The 22,949-nt window shown below is 44.4% G+C and overlaps 1 protein-coding gene across 8 annotated transcripts in view; it reads left to right on the top strand.

The window, feature by feature from the left end:
* Window positions 1-21,974: 21,974 nt before the first annotated feature.
* Window positions 21,975-22,949, top strand: part of KIAA1549 (KIAA1549 ortholog) — a 158,107-nt gene continuing 157,132 nt past the window's right edge. For 4 of the 8 annotated variants that reach the window (XR_008503730.2, XR_010126998.1, XR_010126999.1 and 1 more), the window contains exon 1: window positions 21,996-22,417. Coding sequence is in view for 4 of the 8 variants with exons in the window: in XM_054495659.2 (XP_054351634.1) it covers window positions 22,228-22,417 (190 nt within the window). In the remaining 4 variants the exon portion in view is untranslated. Of the gene's footprint in view, window positions 22,418-22,949 lie in introns of all 8 variants that reach the window. The other 4 variants (XR_010127000.1, XM_063667866.1, XM_054495660.2 and 1 more) reach the window with 2 other exon arrangements.

Here is a 22,949-nt window from a genome sequence, read left to right as displayed (position 1 = left end):
TTTTACCAAAATCATATTTCACTTTCTTTACACACCTTGCATGTAAAACTGTTTCTTCAGTAGTTCAATTACATGTTATAATGTTAACCCTTAGTGACTTTTTACTGTTGGTAACAAACTTTGGTAAGTAGCAATTTTAATTTTGTACTAGGTGTGGAGCCTAACCTAGGACACACCAGGGAGAAGTGCAGATAAGGGCTGAGTCCAGCATAGGTAGGGGTCATGGCTAACTCCACATGTCCTAGGCCTTATCTAGAATCAAATGCTCAAAAGTTAAAGAAGCAGTTTATGGCCTTAAAGCATTTAGCAAACTTAATATCAGACCTGCATAATTTAGACCAAATATTTACATTTTGAAGATATTTTAATTTTACCAGTAATCTTTAAAATTATCTTTATTTCCCAAAGATTACTTAAGTCATATGAACTAAAAGGCATTACACTTTTTACTTTTCTGACAAAATATTTGATTTAAGCTCTTATTATTATTAAACCAATTAATTAAAGCTCTTTTATATTACACACACAACACATACAAATACACAGACAGACAGAAGGTAAAGGATCATTCCCTAAGCTGGGAATTGAACCCCAAACCCAGGCCACCATTGTGAAAAGAGAAAGCATGGCCACATGGTTGCAAGGTCAAGCTCCTAAGGACACACAAGACAAGAAGGAAACCTCATCTAGTTTTTTTCAGGGACCTGCAGCAAAGTTTGTAACTGACCAGTTTGCTGGGCTGTTTTGCAAAGTGGGCTTACAGGTGTCCTAAGCCAGTGTTCTATCCTAAGTTACCCCTTTTTAAGACAACAATACAGAAAAGACAGACAACAGATTTGCTACGGCTTAAGACTAGCCTCATAAATCCTTTTTTTCCATTAATCAAAAAACTTTACAGCAGAGGAGATAAACAGTGATTTTTTTTAACCGTTTATTCAACCAGTGTGCACAGAGAGAGAGAGAGAGAGAGAGACAGAGAGAGAGAGAGGAAAGCATTGCCTGAGGCAAGGTGGGAAAGGCAGGCGCTCAAAGAAGCCAGAGAAAGACCCACCCATTGCAGTGACACTGAAAAGTTCAGGCGGCTGCTTGTCAGCAGTGAAGGGGTCTTTTCCAGCAGTCCCACCAGCTCTCAAGTTTCCCCTTTTAGGGAGGAAAAAGCTCCCCATGTCCCACGATCCTGTACATGCCTAATCCTGTCACCCACAGCCATTTGCAAAGAGTACAAGGCAGATTAATCCAAGGAGAATAGCAGTTAACATCCCATAGTGCCAAACCCGTTCTTAGCCAAAAGGGACTTTACCTACTGAGAGGGACTTTACTGAGAGGGGCCTCTAACCCCCTAAATCTTAGAAAGGGCTCTAACTCTCCTAAGTCGGGCCTCTAATAACCTAAGGTCAGTCAAGCATCCTTGCCTTTTATTGAGAGGAGTCTTTAACCCTCTCTGTCTTAGGAGACACTCTTAACTCCCCTAAGTTGGGCCTCTAACCCAATCCTATCCTTTATCTGGGTACCCCACCACTCACCCAAAGTCATCCAGTCAGTGCTGCAGTCTATTTCCTTTGAGTCAGGGGGTTCTCCTCAGTATCATCCCTTCAGGGTTCACCAGAAAGGTGTTACCAGACCCCACCACTTACCCAAAGTTAGCCATTGGGTTGGGGGTTTCCATACTATAGTTGCTTCTGTGGTCACCAGAAAGATGTTACAGGACACCAACACTTACCCGAAGTTAGCCTTTGGATCAGGGGTTTCTGTACTGCAGTCCCTTTGTGGTCGCCAGAAAGATGTTACAGGAAAGGGGTCCTGATCCAGACCCCTAGAGAGGGTTCTTGGATCTCACGCAAGAAAGAATTCAGGATGAGTCCTTGAAGTGAAAACAAGTTTATTAAGAAAGTAAAGGAACAGAAGAATAGCTACTCCATAGACAGAGCAGCCCTGAAGGCTGCTGGTTGCCCATTTTTGGTTATTTCTTGAGTACATGCTAAACAAGGGGTGGATTATTCATGCCTCCCCTTTTTAGACCATATATAGGGTAACTTCCTGATGCATGGCATTTTTACACTGTCATGGCCCTGGTGGGAGTGTAGCAGTGAGGACGACCAGAGGTCACTCTTGTGGTCATCTTGGTTTTGGTGGATTTTGGCCAGCTTCTTTATTACAACCTGTTTTATCAGTAAGGTCTTTATGACCTGTATTTTGTGCCAACCTCCTATGTCATCCTGTGACTTAGAATGCCTTAATGGTTTGGAAATGCAGTCCAGTAGGTCTCACCCTCATTTTACCCAGCTCCTATTCAAGATGGAGTTGTTCTGGTTTACACACCTCTGACACTATCGTTATTTTTTTGATGCATAGATTATCTTATATTTGTCCAGTGGGAGTCTCTCCAAGCTAGCTCCTGTGTCCTTTGGCAGGTCCCCATCATTCTTTGAGCATGTCTTTACTTTTTTTTTTTTTTTTGAAATGGAGTCTTGCTCTGTCACCCAGGCTGGAGTGCAGTGGCGCAATCTCAGCTCACTGCAAGCTCTGCCTCCCAGGTTCACGCCATTCTCCTGCCTCAGCCTCCCAAGCAGCTGGGACTACAGGCGCCTGCCACTACACCTGGCTAATTTTTTTTTGTATTTTTAGTAGAGACAGGGTTTCACCGTGTTAGCCAGGATGGTCTCGATCTCCTGACCTCGTGATCCGCCCGCCTCGGCCTCCCAAAGTGCTGGGATTACAGGCTTGAGCCACCGTGCCCGGCCATGTCTTTACTTTTTGACATGAGATGTTTCAGGCTCATTTATGCTTTCCCTGTACCAGCCCTGGAATGAATTTTTTCTTAAAAACAACAAAACACTACTGTCCCCTAACTCACCCCTAAACCACCTTGTTTTCTTTTTGTAGAGAATGGTAATTTTTTTTTTCTGTCACCCAGGCTGCAGTACAGTGGTGCAATTATGGCTCACTGCAGCCTTGACCTCCTGGGGTCAAGTGATCCTCCCATCTCAGCCTCCCAAGTAGCTGGGACCACAGGTGCATGCCACCACACCTGGCCAATGTTTGCATTTTTTGTAGAGATGGAGTTTCATCGTGTTGCTCAGGCTGGTCTTGAACTCCTGGACTCAAGCAGTCTGCCTACCTTGGCCACCCAAAGTGATGGGATTTACTTGTTTCCTTTTTTTTTTTTTCTTTTTCCTTTTCATTTAGTTTTATTTTTCAAAACAGAGATGGGGTGTCACCATGGTGTCCAGGCGGGTCTCAAACTCCTGGGCTCAAGTGATCCTCCTGCCTTGACCTCCCAAAGCATTGAGATTATGTAAAGGCATGGGCCAGCATATCTGGCCATACTTTTTTTCACTTAACAATTTATCCTGAAAGTCATTCCACATGAGTTCGTAAAGTAACTAGAAAAAATAAATATTAGAGCCAGATGTCGTGTTTCATGTCTGTAATCTCAGTTACTTGGGAGGCTGATGTGGGAGCATTGCTTGAGGCCAGAAGTTTAAGACCAGCTTGGGCAACATGACGAGACCCCCATCTAAAAAAATAATTTTTTTAAATTAGCTGGGCGTGGTGGCAAGCACCTGTAGTCCCAGCTACTTAGGAGGCCAAGGTGGGAGGACCAACTGGACACAGGAGTTCAAGGCTGCAGTGAACTGTGATTATGCCTGTGAGCAGCCACTGCACTTCAGCCAGGGTGACAGAGCAGGACCCTATCTCTAAATAATAATAATAGTAATAATTCTCTGTAGGTGAAAACTTAGGGAAATGACTACTTTTGTGCAGTGTTTGTAGAAGTAAATTACCAAATTCTTCCTTTTCAGATAGATGTGGGTTGAAGATCTTTAGAATTCAAAGAATCAACCGTGAGAGTCTTTTGAAAAGCCTCTCTGTCATTTGTGTGTATTTTCCCTCTCCCTCTGGTTAGGACAAACTTAGTAAAGACTAAAGAAAGCTAACTTCTCTGGCACAGCGCAAGTTTGATACTTTCACCTACCAAGAAATCTAGGGGGTAGAAGGCAGTATAGTTTTATATAATGACCACTGGACTGGAAATCTGAGTTTAGGTTCTGGTTCTGCCTTCAATTTATTCTGTAACTTTTGACGGATCAAGAAATCAGCTGGGCGTAGTAGTTCATGCCTGTAATCCCAGCACTTTGGGAGGCCAAGGTGGGCAGATCACCTGAGGTCTGGAGTTCGAATCCAGCCTGGCCAACACGGAGAAACCCTGTCTCTACTAAAAATAAAAAATTAGCCAGGCAAGCTGGCGCACCCCTTTCGTTCCAGCTACTCGGGAGGCTGAGGCAGGAGAATCACTTGAACCCAGGAGGTGGAGGTTGCAGTGAGCTGAGATAGCACCTGGGCTACAGAGCGAGACTGTCTTAAAAAAAATTTCTCTGTGAGGCATTTTGTCATCCATAAAACTGGATAAATGCCACCTGTTCTCAGAAGACTAAACTATTTTAATATTGAATAGGAAATAAGTGGTCCAAGACAAAGTAGAGATGTCATGGGTTATAGTTTATATAAAAGAAGGTACGTTTTGCCCAAGAATATCATGTGAGGTAGAGAGACAATGCAGTATCGACTATCTGAATAAATAAAAAGATTTTAGAGCTAGCAAGACCGTTGTGGGGAGGAGGCTCTGGGCTAGAAGTACTAACAAAATATTAGAGTCAGGGTATTGGCAAGATAAACTCATTATGTAAAAGAGGAGGGAGAAACAGATTAAAGGAAAATAATAAGTTTGAGTATACCCTAATAATAATAAATTGATGGTATACAGTTATAAAAATGTGTTTACATGGTTAGGAAATCTTTAAACATGTAAAATCACATAGAATAGAAATATATTTAGAAAACCCATGCAAAACCAAATGAAATAGTAACAGGGATGGAGGTTGCCCAAATAACTTTGGACCGACAATGCTAATAGTTGATATTAGAATACGGAAATGGATCACAGCGCAGTCAGAAAAGCTGTGACCAGAATGTTTCAGCAATGTAGCTGATGAAAATCAATGGCAGTGCTAAAGACTGCTCCTCACTGTCCTGACAATGTCAATGGCCTTAAGCAAGAAACAATTAAAGAGGCCGGGCGTGGTGGCTCACGCCTGTAATCCCAACACTTTGGGAGGCTAAGGCCGGTGGATCACTTGAGGTCAGTAGTTCGAGACCGGCCTGGCCAACGTGGTGAAAACCCGTCTCAACTAAAAATACAAAAATTAGCTGGGCGTGGTGGTACGCATGTGTAATCCCAGCTACTTGGGAGGTTGAAGCATGAGAATAGCTTGAACCTGGGAGGCGGAGGTTGCAGTGAGCCGAGATCATACCACTGCACTCCAGCCTGGGCGATAGAGCCAGTCTCGGGGAAACAAATAAAACATTAAAAAAAGGAACCTGAATACATATTTTTAATTTTTGAACTTTGACAATAATAAAGAATACTTTATACAACTAAGAAGGGGTTGGTAACATTTAAAGAAATACCAAATAGAATTATTTTGGACCTTGGAATCCAAATAAAAGCCAGAGGGACTGAAATCAGTATCTTCAAGATACTTCAAGCTAATAGTCATCAATGATAAGAAATAATGAAATGTATAATAGCTTTCCTGTATTGTAGCTTTACCGGGAGACAAGTACTGTGTGAAGTCCTTTACATATACTACTTCATTTAATTATCAGAACAGAGATGAGTTAGATCAATACTGCCCTCAGACCTGGTCAAGAGGAGCCCCTGCCCTGTGTCCCTGCTTTAGAGGGCCTTCGCTGTCAGGATTTATACCATTCAAGCCTCGGGGAAATTCTTCTCCACTCTGCTTATCTTGTGTCCTCAAAACCAAACGTGACTGCTTCTGAACACTCTGTAGCTCCGTGGGCTATACCACTGCCAGCATTGGAAATAGACATGGTTTTGGACTTTGCAGAGGATTTCAGTGGTGGAAACATGTAGGTTGGCAAAGGCAAATTAACTCGTCAAGTCATGCCTTTCAGATAGCGTAGATGCAATAGATTCTTGCCGAATGAAGTATCTTTCTCCAGTAGTTTCCAGCGTCCATTTTCCTTTCTTCTTTCTGTGTTTGAATCAGTAGTTCCAGAGGTAATCACAGATTGAAGAGTATTCACTGCAGGTGCACACGGTGTCTGGGGAACATTTTTCACTAACAAACAATTCATTTGACTCTTCAATATTTATATAAGTAGTTTTCCACATAACATGTGAGAGGCAAGATATTAATTTCTTCCATTAGCAATTACATGCTATTGAATGTGGAATCAAATATAGTTCTGTGTTTTGTTTTTATTAAAATGTTCACATTTAATTGCATGTTCAAAAAATTAAATGGGAAGTTTTACTTCAGCTCTGAATGTAGGAAGTCACAAGAAAAAGCCAGATAACCTACAAAATCATAACTTTTCTTGAATCCATCAATGAGCTGTGGTTACAAGGCAACCAAATTCGCTGAAATCCAAAGAGTTACAAAACCTTGCAAGGAGAGCTGTGACACATAAACGGCTTCACCTTTGGCAAAGGGAGGGGAAAGAGAAGGCCCAAGTACAAATAGGTAAGATAAAATCAGCTAACATTTTAATGAATTATTATTACTATTTTTGAGACAGGGTCTCACTCTGCCACCCAGGCTGGAGTGCAGTGGCGTGATCATGGCTCACTGCAGCCTCTGTTTCCTGGGCTCAAGTGATCTCCCTGCCTTAGCCTCTGGAGTAGCTGGTACTACATGTATGCACCAATATACCCAGCTAATCTTTTTTTTTTTTTTTTTTTGAGATGGAGTTTCACTCTTGTTGCCCAGGCTGGAGTGCAATGGTGTGATCTTGGCTCACTGCAACCTCTGCCTCCTGGGTTCAAGTGATTCTCCTGCCTCAGCCTCCCGAGTAGCTGGGATTACAGGCATGTGCCACCATGCCCGGCTACTTTTTTGTATTTTCAGTAGAGACGGCATTTCACCATGTTGGTCAGGCTGGTCTCGAACTCCTGACCTCAGGTGATCCACCTGCCTCGGACTCCCAAAGTGCTGGGATAACAGGCGTGAGCCACCGTGCCCAGCCCCAGCTAATCTTTTTATGATTCTTAGTAGAGATGAGGTCCTGCTATGTTGCTCAGGCTGGCCTCGAACTCTTGAGATCAAGTCATCCTCCCACCTCAGCTTCCCAAAGTACTGAGATTACAGGCAAGAGCCACCATGCCTGGCCAATTTTAATGAATTCTTAGGGGCCAAGTATGGGCTAGCATGTCAATTTGTAATAGATCATAGCAGAGGAAAATATTGAGAAAGTTATGCAAGAAACACCAAAAAAAAAATAGACTGCGATAATTAATAGATAATTTTCCCTCCTACACACACTTTCAGAGATGAGATGATCCCCGTATTATAGAAATGTTTTATGAACACAGAAAAAGATGAAAATAAAAATTTTAATACCTAGTTTGGACACGGGGCCTGACGGCTGGTGCTGTCATACACTGTTGGAGGAAGGTATACTGGAAAACAAGTTGGCTATATTAGAAAAGGTTTTAAAAATACACATGCTGTGTGATCAAATAATTCCAGTTGCAGAAATGTATTATATGCTAATAGCAAAAAAAAAAAAGGTAGAGAAATTTACTTACAGAGTTGTTTATATTTTCTGGCAAGAAACAGATGGCACACTTAAACTAGAAAATGAAGTGAATTTAATGAAGGACTATTTATAAAGGTGTGGGCAGGATTAAGGGACATCAACAAAGGATGGTGGAGTACTCTGGGGCTAGGAACAGGAGGGACACCTTACCACCCTAAGCACGAAGGTGCAGGGTAGGAAGCTGTTACAGGAACCGAGGGAGGATAAGAGTAGGAGAGAACCTCCAACTGGGTGCAGTAGCATCTAATTCAAGGACACAGCCAATTAGTAGCCCTTTAGGGAGCAAGCTTGGGGCAGAAATATCCTGATCTCCCTTTTTTCCTATCCTTGGATTACTTGCTGGTGCCTCCCATTGGCCAAACCTATTGGAAGCCAGAGGGCAAGGAAGCCCAGTGATGTAAAGATCAGCCTCCCCAACCAAACAACATGGTGGAGAAGGGGAGAGGATGGACTGAAAGCTATTCAAAAGATCCAGCACGATGTTTGCCATGGCATTGCTTATAATGGTAAAATATTGGAAACCACCTCAATGTCTAACACTTGGGAATTTGCAAAACAACTTACATTGGGTTCATATCTTGGAATACGTGCCACCATTAAAATTTAAGTTTTGGAAGTATTATATATTAAGATGAAAAGATGTTCATAATATATTGTCGAATGAAACAAAATTTTATGTACAGTCTGATCACAGTTTTCTGTCAGCATTTTGTGTGTGTCTGTGTGTGTGTGTGAATTTATACATTAAAAATGTCTGGATGAATCTAATATTAACAATGCTTCTTTGGAGGTGGTGAGATTACGGATCATTTTAATATTCATAATTTTGTTTCTCTGTATATTCTGCTTTTTCTACAATGTGTAGTAAAAAATTAAAGTTCTTTTTTAGAAAAACGGGAGAGATGGCATGATCCCAAATTAATTCTGTGAGTTAAATAGGTGCTATTATTAACACTGATAAGGAAGATTCCTTAAAACTTCTATTAGAAGCCAATTTCATTTACACACACAGTTGAAAAATTCTTAAATAAAATTTCAGCAAAGATTTGAGCAATAATAACCATCATTGTATATTTAACTAGATGCCAATTACTGCACTGGGAAATTTAACTGATTATCTAACTTATTTTCATACAACACTATGAAGAAGGTATTAACATTTCCATTTTAAGGTGAGGAAATCAAAGCTTAGAAAAAAAACTATGCCTAAAGATACACAGTTAATAAATAGTAAAACTATATTCAAAGTCAGGTCTGTCTTCATCTAAATCCAATGTTTTCAACCCCCACACTGTATACCATACCATGACTTGGTGGAACTTATCTCCAAATACAAGACCGAGAGATCAAAAAGAAAACTTTGGATGTATTACATCATGTCAACAGAGCGAATAGTGAACATCAGAAGAATACTTTATAGATACTGCTAAGGCACGGTGCACGGTATACTTTTTTTTTTTTTTTTTTTGAGACAGGTCTCACTATGTTACCCAGGCCGGAGTGCCATAGCATGATCTTGGCTCACTGCAATCTCTGCTTCTTGGGTTCAAAAAAATTAAATTCTAGTAAGCTCTAAGAAAGAAGAGACCAACAAAAATTGCTTATTTGGATGGAGGGGGACAGACAGGGCAGGCTGGGGTGAGAACGAGCACATCAGGTGTAGGATAGGTGAAGGGAGGATGCGGGGCCTCCAGGGTGGGTGAAGGGGGAGGGACACGGGGACACCCAGGGCAGTGCCTGGAAGGACAGTCCCACCAGCTGGCCTTCCCTGCAGGAGTCTGAGAACCTTTGCCTGGCACACTCAGCAATGCATTTTATTTAATGGGTGAGTGGGGAGCTTTGGAAGTTTGCTTTTATATTGATGAAGTGTTCGTTTTCACTGCGGATGTTTTATCTGCTGATATCTTTTATTTTGTGGACTTTCTCAGACATCTGCTGTGGCCACACGTGATGGTGGCTGAGTTCGATTTTGGCCCACATGTCAGGCAGAGACTGCCCAGCAAACCCAAACTGTGAATTTCAAGTTGATTCTCAGAAGGCTACGAGGACACAGTACTGGTTAAGCTGAGGCGGGTATGAGGTAGTTACTATTATTTGTGTTATTCTCATTTCACAGGTCCGGTCTAGAGAGTTGTGTTTGCCATAGATATCAGTGCCTATCATGAAACAAGTCCAGCAATTGTGATGGGATCTGAATCATGTGTCATATGTTGGCAGTTTCTGTATTTAGTTTTCCACACGGCAGCCATCATCATACTTTTTTTCATGGTCTAGCGTTACACTGTCCAATATGGTAGCCACTACCCACATGTGGATATTTAAATTAAAATTAATTAAAATTAAATGACATTAAAAATTCAGTTCCTCAGTTGCACCAGCCATACTGCAAGTGCTCAATAGCCATTTGTGGCCAGCGGCTACTTCATTGGAGAGCACAGGGTTATAGAGCAGTTCCACCATCTCAGAAAGTTCTTCTGGACAGTGCCAGTCTAGAAGTTTCTTAATTTTCTCTTTAAAATGGTGGATGACTTCCACACAGAGTTGTTTGTGGGCAGATAATTTTATCATTCAGCTTCTCACAATTTTTATCCAAGAGGCTCTAAAATTCAATTTTGGTAAACACACTTTATTGCTTGGAGATTGTCATTTCCTAAAGGGCAGAGATGTTCTTCCTCTATTTTTGTGAAGAGCCTTAGTTCACCAAATTTAATAAGTGTTTGCTGGTGCCAATTACCATAGCGTACTGAACTCTGCACAAGGCCAAGCAAATGTCATGTCTGAGGCAGCCTTAATATTTCTCAAGCTATCTCTGGTTGGTTTCATAGCACGTAGCAGAGGAATCCAGCATTTCTTGGCATTCTTGGAAGTTCGAGATGTTATACTGTGTCCGTGCCAGGATATGGATACGCAGATGCCACAGTACTTCCCTCCTGGCCTTGGTAGCAAAGAACTATGGGCAAGCTCAGGCTCCCCAGTTAAGTTAGTTCAGCACCTTAGGGGGCAGAGATTGGTAGGATGAGGGGTAAGAGACCAGCTTGGAGCTTAGTTCTTACACATACTTCCATTTATTCATTCAACAAGTATTAATGGAACCCTACGACCGCCAAGCATTGCAGTAGGCACTGGGGAATGAAGAGATGAAAATGACAAGTCCCTGCCCTTGAAGAACTTATAATCTAGTGGGGAGTAGACAATGAAGATTTAATTCCATGTGGCCAATTTTAACTCCATGCAGTAAATGCAGTGACAGGTGTCACAGGCAATATGAGGAGATCAGGGATGGCCTCCTGCAGAAGTGATGCCCACAACTATAGGAGGCCCGAGAGCACACATCTCCATACTAGGAAGACTCTGTCTCTGGGGATTTGGGTGAGAAAGGGGTGTTCTAGAGAAGCAGAGAAGTTGTGACAGATGTATAGTTCATGTGAGTTTGGCTTTGTTCATGTAATTGATGGAAACTCATGACAAGATGGAAGAGCAAGAAGACCTAGATTGTCATCATTCTTCTCATTCTGAGTTTGAGCCAGAGTCGATGAGTTTTAGAACACAGTCATATGTGAGTTGGAGTAAGTATAATGCCAGAGAATGAGGGTGACTCTAAAAATAGTCTTCACCAACTGTTGCCGTGATTCTAATGTGGATTTTTGGCATGCCTCGGGAGAGCTGCCTGTGGGTTTGGGGCTATAGCAGGAAATGACCATAGAGAATGTGGGCAGAAGATTGAGCCAGTTGATCTGCGGCAGCTTGTGTCTTAGGGGGCGGGGGCTTAGAGACAAAGGAGGTGAGAAAACTGCAGTAGACAGGGAGGCAAGGCGTGGGATCTGCCTCAAGAACACTCTTATTTGCCATTATTGCTACCAAATTGTGCAGGAGGAGTAGACGTCTCCAGCCCAATTCATCCAACCAAGGATCCTGGTTTAAATGTTTTACCCATGGTCATGGGCACTCAGGATGTGTCTCTCTCCACGGGCTTCCCTTCCGATAGGCAGAAAGTCTTCCCTAGTGATTTAGGTAGACTGAGGTAGTTATTTAGTTTAGATCATGGCAGTCTTTGGCATGGTCTAACTCATGGCAGGTCTAAATCTGACCTTATCCTATTTATTTGCTCTTTTGTCTTCAAATTCCTCCAGATAGCTTTTCCTCTAGTTAAGCAGCCCTGTCTGAGGTCACATTCTGTCCATTTCTACCTTCTTGCCTTTGCTTTCCTCAACAATAATCCCTCCTCTCCCTTTTCTTTTTCCTTCCTTTAACAAATGCTACCCACTGTTCTCATTGTTCAAGACCCAGGTTAAGCCCCATGTACTCTGTGAAATCTTCCATACCTACTCTAGCTCATGCTATCTTTTCCTTTTTAGGATTTTTGTGTTTTAGTCCAAATACTGCCATCTGACATTGAGACATTGATGTTGAAAAGGAAGAAATCACTTTATTTTATTTTATTTTTTATTTATTTATTTTTTTGAGATGGAGTTTCACTCTTGCTGCCCAGGCTGGAGTGCAATGGTGTAATCTCGGCTCACTGCAACCTCCGTCTCCCAGGTTCAAGCAATTCTCCTGCCTCAGCCTCCTGAGTAGCTGGGATTACAGGCATGCACCACCACACCCGGCTAATGTTGTATTTTTAGTAGACAGGATTTCTTCATGTTGGTCAGGCTGGTCTTGAACTCCTGACCTCAGGTGATCCGCCTGCCTTGGCCTCCCAAAGTGCTGGGATTACAGGCATGAGCCACCGAGCCCGGCCGGGGAAGAAATCACTTTAGAGACTACTTAAGGCCTTTACCTTGATTAATCTGTCCTTTCTCTCTTCTTTTGGAAGAAGATTGTTAGTTCTTGTAAACATTTTCTATTGAAAAGGCAAATATAACATCATCATCAAAGGAGAGAATGAATGCCCATAATCCCATTATCTTAATACAACAATTTTAAGTACTGCGCAGTTCTTTCTCAGTCATATACATTGTTTTATATCAGCTCATAAACCATTTTATATTTGTTTTTTTCCTCCAGTTAACATTATAACCCAAACACTTCCTATGTTTTTTCACAGAAGTATAACATTCCCACGTGTTACTGTACGGTGATTTTATCAAGCCATTAAGCCACTCTCCTGACACTGGACATTGGGCTACTGAAGCTGCCATATCTTTTTTTTTTGAGATGGAGTCTCGCTCTGTCGCCAGGCTGGAGTGCAGTGGTGTGGTTTCAGCTCACTGCAACCTCCGCCTCCTGGGTTCAAGCGATTCTCCTGCCTCAGCCTCCTGAGTATAGCTGGGACTGCAGGCTTGTGCCACCACACCAGGCTAATTTTTGTATTTTCAGTAGAGACCGGGTTTCACCATGTTGGCCAGGATGGTCTCGATCTCCTGACCTCATGATCCGCCCGCCTCGGCCTCCCAAAGTGCTGGGATTTCAGGTGTGAGCCACAGCGCCTGGCTGAAACTGCCATTTCAAAAGAATGACCTGTTGCTGTTGATTCCATCTGCTCTTAGCTCTGAGAATTTGCTCTATCGATGATCCCTCTCTTGGATCTTATTCTCTCATTGTCTTTGGACACCTCTTAAATCTACAAGGATGTTCAGTCTTACCTATCCTAAAAAATATCTCAACCCTGTTACCCGCCATCTTTTGTGGCCTCCATTACTTCCTAACCCGCTCATTCTTTTACCCCTTTTTGTTTGCCTCTCTCTCCTCCCCTGCCACCCCTCACTCCAACACAGTATGAAGGGTCCTCAAAAAATTCAAAGTAAAACTATCCTGTGGTCCAGCAATCCCACTACTGGGTATATATTCAGAGGAAATGAAATCAGTTGAAGAGGTATCTGCACCCCCATGTTCACTGCAGCTTATTCACAAAAGGCAAGATATGGATTCAACTCATATGTCCATTGTGGGATGAATGGATAAAGAGAATGTGGTGTATACAGACACAATGGAATACTATTCAGCCTTAAAAAAGAAGGAAATCTTGTTATTTGAGACGGCATGGATGAACCGGGAGGACAAAATGAGCCAGGCACAGAAGGAAGGTTGCTTTTTAACAACTGCATCTGCAAGTCCAAAGAGGTCTTCTCAGTCTTGTTGTCTTTGACATTGACTGTCCTCTCTATTTTAAAACTTGTTTCCCAGGCTGTTGGTGACACCACATTTCCATTGTGCTTTTCCACTTTCTTTCTAGATCTTTCTCTGCCTTTTTCACAGACTCCTCTTCAGCCTTTCCAAAATGAAGGTCTTTCTCCAGGGATCTCCTTAGCCCTCTTTTCTTGCCTTCTCCCCTCTCTTTCTAGGCAGTCATTTACTCTCTCATCTTTAGCTAATGACGCTGTACGAATGATTCTATATCTGGAGTCACATCTCCCAAGCCCTCAGCTCACCTTCGCCATCGCTGGCGTCAGCATAGCTCCCTGGTACTGGTCCAGCACCTCACAGCCAACACACTCAGGACCTAACCCTCCATCTTTGCTTCTCACCCAGGCTTTCCAGCTGAATTCCATTTTTTCCTATCCTTCCACAGATGGTCCAAAATCTCTGAATCATCTTTCATTCTTTCCTCTCCTCATATCTCACCGACTCATTTAGCATCCAGAATGTGTCTCATCCATTTTCTAATTTCCATTCAAACCCACAAAGTTTTTATTTAGAAAAATTTTGAAATACAAAAGCAGTATATGCTGGTGTCAAAAATTCAAATGCTATCTAATCTGTCAAGGAGTGGAGTTAAATAAACGAAAAATAAAGAAAGAAAAATGTTCAGATGATATGGTGTGTATTAATCACATGTAATATTATTGTAATCAGGTGTTTGATTATATGGAGCAAAAAGTGAATTTTCCTCTTCATACATTCACTCCCCAACTCCTCTCCAAACTTGATTTCCTTTCCCAGTAGTAATGACTGTTTACACTCATACTTTTTTAAAAAGTGGATTTACAATCACAATCACACTTTTTTTTTCATTAGTGGGATTATACTATACAGTATCTTACTCCCCCATCCCCATGTAATATGTGAGTCTTCCATGGAAGAGAATACAAAGTCTAGAAATAAATCCACACATACATAGTCAATTAATTTTGAGAAAGTATAAAGTCAATTAAATGGCAAAAGGATAGTCTGCAACAAATGGTGCTATAACAACTAGACATCACACACACAAAATTAACTTCAACCCTTTAATCTCACAAAATATATAAAAGTTGACTCAAATGGATCATAGAATGAAACATAAGAGCTAAAACATTAAGTTTCTAAATAGAAACATGGGAGAAAATATTTGTGACCTCGAGCTAGGCAAATATTTTTTAGGACACAAAAAACATGAACCAAAAAAGAAAAAAATAATAAAAAAGTGTATTTCACCAAAGTTAAAAACCTCTGCTCTTTGAATATATTAAGAGAATGAAAAGACAAGTTATGGACTAGGAGAAAACATTTGCAAAACACACATTGGATAAAAGATTTGTATTTAGAATGTATACATATACAATTTGGTAACATGAAGACAGTCCAATTGTAAAAAGAATAAAAGATTTGAACAGACATGCCACCAAAGAAGACATATTGATTGCAAATGAACACATGGAGAGTGTTCAATATCATTAGTCATGAGGACAAGGCAGATTAAGTGCACAATGAGATATCATTAGACACTTGCTAGAATGGTTCAAATTAAAAAGGCTAGCAAAACCAAGTGCTAACAAGGGTATGGAACAACTAGAACTTTCATACATTGCTGGTGGGGATGTAAAATATATCCCACCTTGGAAAACAGTTGGGCAGTTTAAATTTACATTTATCACGCCACCCAGTTAAATTTACATTTATCACACGACTTAGCAGATCTACTCCTAGGTATTTACCCAAGAGAAATGAAAACATATGTTCACACAAAATACCTGAAAACAAATGTTTTTAGTAGCATTATTCATAATGACCAAAAACCTGGAAACAATCCAAATGTTCATCAATTGGTGACTGGACAAATTGTGGTATATCCATTCAATGGAATACTACTAAGCAATAGAAAGGAACAAGTTACTGATGCATGCAACAACTTGGATGACTCTCAGACATTATGCTAAGTAAAAGAAACCAGACACAAAATGCTACATACTATATAATTCCATTCATGTCAAATGCTGGAAAAGGCAAAGCTGCAGAAACAGAAATCAGATCAGTGGCTGTCAGGGGGAGGGTAAGGGATAGACTGCAAGATGGCACAAGGGAACTTTAACGGCAATGTAAATGTTCTATACCTTGAATGTGGTGGTGGTTATAGGATTTCATACAATTGTTGAAACTCACTGGGAACACTTTTAAAAGGTGAATTCTCATCAAACTGTAAACTGCTATGATTGTGGATAGCTTCGTTCTTTGCTTCTTGTGTTTTTCAGTTTCCTAAATTGTACATATTAACTTTTAAAAAATAAAGATTATTTTAAAAACCTGAAAAAAAAGTGAACTTTTTTTTTGAGACAGAGTCTAGCTCTGTCACCAGGCTGGAGTGCAATGGTGTGATCCCTGCTCACTGCAACCTCCGCCTCCTGGGTTCAAGCTATTTTTCCTGCCTCAGCCTCCCGAGTAGTTGGGATTACAGGTGCATACCACCACACCTGGCTAATTTTTGCCATGGGGTTTTGCCATATTGGTCAGGCTGGTCTCGAACTCCTGACCTCATGATCCACCCACCTTGGCCTCCCAAAGTGCTGGATTTACAGGCATGAGCCACCGCACCTAGGCAAAAAAGGTGAATTTTATCTGATTAAATTACCTGACTAAATTTGCCCGACTGAATTAAACTTGACTTGGAAAAAAAAAATAAAAAGGGAAAAGGAAGTGAGCTGATTTTACATTTTGATAGATAAGGTCAAATTATCCTCCAAAATGGCTATACCAGTAGAATTTGAGAGTGCCTATTTTGCTATACTCTTGCACAAATGAATATAATCAAAATTTTAAAAGCTTTGTCTATTTGATGGTGAAAAATGTTTTGATCCTTGATATTTCATGCATGCAGCATTAAGATCTTGTTCCGGCCAGGTGCAGTGGCTCACGCCTGTAATCCCAGCACTTTAGGAGGCCGAGGTGGGCGGATCACGAGGTCAAGAGATCGAGGCCAGCCTGGCCAACATGGTGAAAACCCGCTTCTACTAAAAATACAAAAAAATTAGCTGGGCGTGGTGGCGGGTGCCTGTAGTCCCAGCTACTCGGGAGGCTGAGGCAGGAGAATCGGTTGAACCCAGGAGGTGGAGGTTGCAGTGAGCAGAGATCGTGCCACTGCACTCCAGCCTGGTGACAGAGCTAGACTCCATCTCAAAAAAAAAAAAAAAATCTTGTTTTAATTGGTCTCCTCTTTAGTCTTTTCTTTCCAAATCATCTTATATAATGTTAATAGAGTAATCCTTCTTGTGCTTAGTTCTAATAATATCTCAACAAATCTTTAATGATCCACCATCACCTAGAAAATTAAGTCCAAATCCTTCAGCCAGATCTTTAAGCTCTCCTTGTTCTATACTAGCTTCCCTTTTCTCTCTTCTGTGCTGCGCCTCTCTAGGTCCAGTATGTCTTACCACTTTTAGTAAGTGATTATAAAGCCTGACTCTTAGACTTCTAGCTCAATAGTTCTTACACATCGGAATCCTGGGAAGCTTTTAAAAGATGGGGCTGTCCAAGCCTGGTCTGCAGAGATTTGGATTTTATTGGTCTGAAGTGTGGCCTGGGGGTGTTCTGTTTTGTTTTGTTTGTGGTGTCCAGGTGATTTTAATTTGCAGTCAGCATTGTGAACCACTGCTCTAGCTGATCTGGCCATCAGCTAGAGAAATTTCATGCATTCCTGCCTTTATATTTTTGTACTGTTTGTTCCCTCCACCTGGAACACCTGTCCTATTCTCTTTAGCTGTCCAAGTCCTCTTCATTTTTTAGGCGCCCCCTAACACCCAGCTTCAATGCAACACTACACTGAAGCTTTGCTTGATCTCTTGTGCCAAATATGATTTCTCCTTCTTTGAACTTTTTTTTGTAACTTCCTTCGGACATTTGTCATGTTCTACTTTGTAATATATAGGTTTAAAAATTTTTTTTCCCCATGAGACTGTAAGCTCCTTGAAAAAACTGTAGATAATTTTTTTTTTTTTTTTGAGGCAGGGTCTAGCTCTGTTGCCCAGGCTGAAGTGCACTGGCATGATCACGGCTCACTGCAGCCTCGACCTCCTCAGGCTCAGGTGATCCTCCCACCTCAGCCTCTCAACTGGCTGGGACTACAGGTGCACGCCACCATGCCTAGCTAATGTTTTGGATTTCTTCATAGAGATGGGATTCTCACCATGTCGCCCAGGCTGGTCTCAAATTCCTGGGCTCAAGCAATCCACCTGCCTCAGCCTCCCAAAGTGCTAGAATTACAGATGTGAGCCACTGTGCCCGGCCTAACCAATCTTACTGATCAGTTAGCACATGACTCTATGGGGCGCTTACTTAGTAGGGACTCAGTAAATATTTTTTGAATGTTTATTCTGGCTACTTCTCCACTTTGCACAGTTCTTCCCTCTGCCTGACACCCTCTTCCCCAGCTATCCCCATGGCCCAATGTCACCTTAGTAGAGTGATCATCCCTGACTATTCTATTTAACACGGTAACACTGACCCTTCCCTCACTCCTTTTCCCTCTTTGTTATTCTGCAAATTGCTGTCATCAGCCGAATGCTCACTTACTGATGGCCTGTCTCCTCTCACTAGAACATAAGTTCCATGAGGAAGGGCCTTTGTTTTGTTCACCATTATACCTCCAGTGCCCACTGCAGTGCCTGGCATATGGTACATGCTCAAAAAATATTCATTGAATTTAATGAATGACCTTTGTGAACATTCATCTTATTCTGTATAATTCTCTTAAGAACTCACAGCTAAGCAAGGTAGGCATGTGAAGCCCATCATCAGATAAGAACATTTGAGGTTTGAGAGTAGGGTGAAGCATTTTGTTCAAGTTCATAAACTTTTCTGTGACAGAGCAGAATGCAGAACTCAGCTGTCCTGATTCCTATTCCAGGACTCTCACACTACCCTCTACTGACTTCTAGCCATCCTCTAACTTCAGTCCCTCTGTCTCATCCTTATCCAGACCCTAAGAATTGAGGGGCCCAGGTCAAGAGTGCAAATAGGGGCTCACGCAGCCCATTTCACATTTGGCCATTTTGGCCAATTTCATATTGATGACCATGTTTTCATCAGCAAGTTACATGCCAAGCAAGCAAACTATTAAATATGTCTGTTCTACCTTAACAAATATATGCCTTCAGAATGGTTAGGCTGGTTCACAGGCAGGATTCACAGACTTCCTGCAGTTGTGAGCAGAACATTGCAGCCAGGTTGCCATGTGAATATGGGGCGTGCCCGATCTTCTCTTCCCACCCCTGGTCCTCTGCTTCATTCCTATAGGCTTCATGTGCGCATCTTTAGAGACCCCTCCTGTGTAAGTTCTGCCACTCCCCAGCAAACAACTACCCCTTGGGACCAGACGCACCCTTGGGAGAACAGACTTGAGGAAGAGGCCACATGGGCCTGAAGATGAGCCTGGGGTGAAATGGGCAGGATTCTGGGGTCCTGGGTACCTGAGCATGGGAAGATGGGCTGCTGGTGAGGGTGCTTCCTGGGCTTCACAGACTCTGTCCTGAGGAGAGAGGTGCAGTTTGAGAAGGCCAGAGTGGGGCCCGCTTTGCCTAGGTCTAAGGATAGTACTGAGCCTACCTCTCCCTGTCCGCAAACCAGACTGTAAGCCTATTGAGGACCCAGGTTAATTTTCCCCCTCCCCTGGAGGGTGTGTGGTTTAACTGGAGATGACAATTCCAGTTGGAGTTGAGCCTTATGGAAATAAACTAACCTCTCTGGCTTGTTTCTTTATCTATGAGAATTGGATGAGATAATCTCTAAAATCGACTTTAAAATCTTACACACACACACATTTGCACACACTCCCCTACCTCCGAGGACCACTCATCCCCTCTGAGTCTGCAGAGTGACACCACCTACCAGCTGGACTGTCAGAGCCTGGTAGACATTTTCCCAGACATGGAGGCAGAATGCCTTAAATCCTAACAGAGGTAAGATTTTGTTTTATGCCTTCAGAGCTGGGAGACTAAGGGACCCTAGGGACCTCACTTTCCTTAGAGAGGTGGTGTCCATGAGTCATTTCTATTATCTCAAAGTTCCAATTTTTATTTTTACTTCCAAATGATCAATCTCTTAATGGCAAGGCTAACACTTTATTGTCTTTGAGTTTGCAGAGAATGGAGAGGGAGACTCCTTTCTTTTCTTTTCTTCTTTTTTTTTTTTTTTTTTTTTTGAGATGGAGTCTTGCTCTGGCACCCAGGCTGGAGTGCAGTGGCATGATCTCGGCTTACTGTAACCTCTGCCTCCTGGGTTCAAGTGATCCTCCTGCCTCAGCCTCCTGAGTAGCTGGAATTATAGGCACGTGCCACCATGCCCGGGTAAATTTTTTTGTATTTTTAGTAGAGACGGGGTTTGCCATGTTGGCCAGGCTGGTCTTGAACTCCTGACCTCAGGTGATCTGCCTGCCTTGGCCTCCCAAAGTGCTGGGATTACAGGGCGTGAGCCACCGTGCATGACCGAGGGAGGCTTTTTTCTCTGACACCAACAGGTCTAGTGTAGATGGCAGCTCGCAGGAGGCCGAGGCCAAATCTGAAGATGGAACCTCTTCACTGGAGGAATGCATGCTCTGGCTCAAACCAACAATTGTCTACTGAGGGCTTACTGGGGCTATGAGAAATCCTAAGCAGGATAGCACCATATTCGAAATTCATATTAATTTATTGGAGGTGGGGTGGGGGCTGTGTGTGCAAAGCATAAATTCATAAAAGATAAAACAACACAACAGGACAAGACCATTCAAGAGTTGCACAAACGCAGTGGTTTGCGGTCAAATGTGCTGTTATACAGAGTTCAGAAAATAAAGATAAGTGTGTGAATAAGAGGTCCCAGATCTATGGCCATGGTGTCCTGGGACCAGACATATCTGGGCAGTCTCTCTTAGGTACTTACCTGGGTGTGCAGGCAGAACCCTCTTTGGGAGACAGGAGCAGTTACTGTAATAAACATAGGGGCTGTATGATGGGGGGTCATAATAACGTGTAAAAATACCAGGAACATCAACAAAAGCTATTTTTAACCTTTATTCTCATTTTCCTTGAAACTACCAGGTTTCAAGTACCCACCTGTAAGGACCAGGTGTGTACTTACAGAAGAGTGCCCCTGTCCTATTCTTAGGAAGAACTATTCACCAAGGGCAAGGAGTCCAGAAGAGTTGGAGCTGCAAGGCTAGGCAGCCCCTGCAAGGGGTGGGCCTGGCAAGGGAACTCGACTGAATAGCCACCAGGATCCCTCTGCCAGTGTAATGATTCACATTTTCCGCTGTCTGCCATAGTTTTTTTGGACAATAAGATAGTGTCCCACATACACACCGTTAATATCTTCTTGGTGCAACAATGCCAGTGGGATGCAATGATTCAAAACTTCCAATTCCTCCTCCCTAGACCCTGAAGCCACGGGGCGTCTTCAGAGTGACATGCCTGGCACACAGTAGGTACTTGACAGATGTCAACTCCCTTCTTCCCGTTCCTCATTCCCCCCGCGGATTCCAACCCTCAAACGCTCCCTGGGCATTCTCTCCACCTCTCAGGAGCGCCACTTTCCCTAAAACGGCCTGGCCATGCCGGTCTCCCCAGCTCCACGCCCATTCGCTTCAGCAGCCGCCTGCTCAAGGCCTGCTAAGTGCAGGGTCCCGCGGGCCTCCCAGGCCCTGAGCGCAGGGTCGCTTCCCGAAGACCCGCAGAGGTGGCCGCACCTTCTTAAGGCAGGAAGGCGGGGGAGAGCTGCGTGCGCTCCGCTCGCCCCTGCCTTGCACGCTGAGCTGTAGCGCAGGAGCCCGACTTTGTCTGGCTTTGTCCCCTCCGCGGCCCCGAGGCTGTCCTGAGAGCGCAGCGCCCTACACACCTGCTGCCCGCAAGGAGTCGGCGGGAGAGGAGGAGCGAGGGCGGCAAGAGGGCGGCGAGAGGCCCCCTCCCCCGGCTTGCCGGCCTACACTGATCCGGGCGACCCGGGGAACGCGCGGCGGGACCCGGGCGGCGGGACCCGGGGTTGGGTGCGGGTCGGGGCGGCACCGCCCGGCCCAGGCCCCCCGAGCCCCTCGCGCTCCCTCCGGGAGGCGGGTCCTGGGGGAGGGCTGGACCGCGCCGCCTCGCCGCCCCCGCCGCCTCTGCCGCGCCGAGCCCCGCGCACGCTGCCCCGGCCGCCCCGCAGGCAGGCAGGCAGGCAGGAAGGCAGGCAGGCGCCCGGCCGGCCGGGAGGGGGTGCTCGCCGCCCCGCGCCCGGGCCCGCGCGTTGCCGGGCAGCGGCTCCGAGGCTCCGAAGGGGGCGGAGCGGCAAGGCAGGCGTGCGGCTGGCGCCCCTGTCCGCGGTTCCGGCCCGGCCCGCCCGCGCCTCGCCGGCCTCCCTCCGCGCCGGTGCGCGGCGCCCCGTCCCAGCCGCAGCCGCAGCGGCCGCCCCTCCCGGACCCGAGAGCCGCTGAGCCGCGAGGCCGGGCCGGGGCGCCGGCCGGGAATGCCGGGGGCGCGGCGCCGACGCCGAGGCGCGGCCATGGAGGGGAAGCCCCGCGCCGGGGTCGCGCTGGCCCCGGGGCCGAGCGGCCGAGGGCCTTCCGCCCGCTGCGCCCGCCGCCGCCGCCGCCCGGGGCTGCTGCTCCCCGGCCTCTGGCTGCTGCTGCTGGCCCGGCCGGCCTCGTGCGCCCCAGGTAAGCCCCGCCGAGACCCTCGGGACGCGGCCGCGACCCCGCCTGCCTTTATCGCTGCTGTTTTCAAAACCCCGGCTTTCCCCGCCCATCCTCTTTTATTCTCCAGCTCTCTCGCCGTCCTTTCTGGAAGATGCTTTGCCATTCTTCTGGGGCCCAGCAAATAAAGGCACGGGGGAAATAAATAATGAAAACGAACAAGCGAGCGGCTTCTGGCCGGTCTTGCTAAGGGGTCTGCAAAGCTGTTCTCTTGTCCATGGAGCCCGAAGCGGGTCTGGTGGCTTCATCTCAGAATGTGCCTGGTTTTTCCTGCAGAATGCAGGCACCGGAGTGCTTTTTTGTCAAGGCTGTATGATGTGGCATATCGAATGTTTTGAGATACTTTATTGTCGGGGCGAAGGGGTACATTCGGGGTGTGCTTGAAAAGAGTATTGCATTACCGGGACAAGCCCAGCGTCCCCCAGATGTGGGCAGGCCGGCCGTGTCCCCCCGTGCAGCAGGACACAAAGAACATTCAAAGAAAACCTCTTGGAAA

The sequence above is a fragment of the Pongo pygmaeus genome, chromosome 6 (assembly GCF_028885625.2).
Source record: "Pongo pygmaeus isolate AG05252 chromosome 6, NHGRI_mPonPyg2-v2.0_pri, whole genome shotgun sequence".
NCBI lineage: Eukaryota > Metazoa > Chordata > Mammalia > Primates > Hominidae > Pongo > Pongo pygmaeus.
Note: the sequence above shows the minus strand (reverse complement) of the source record. Positions and strands in the feature narration are given on the sequence as shown.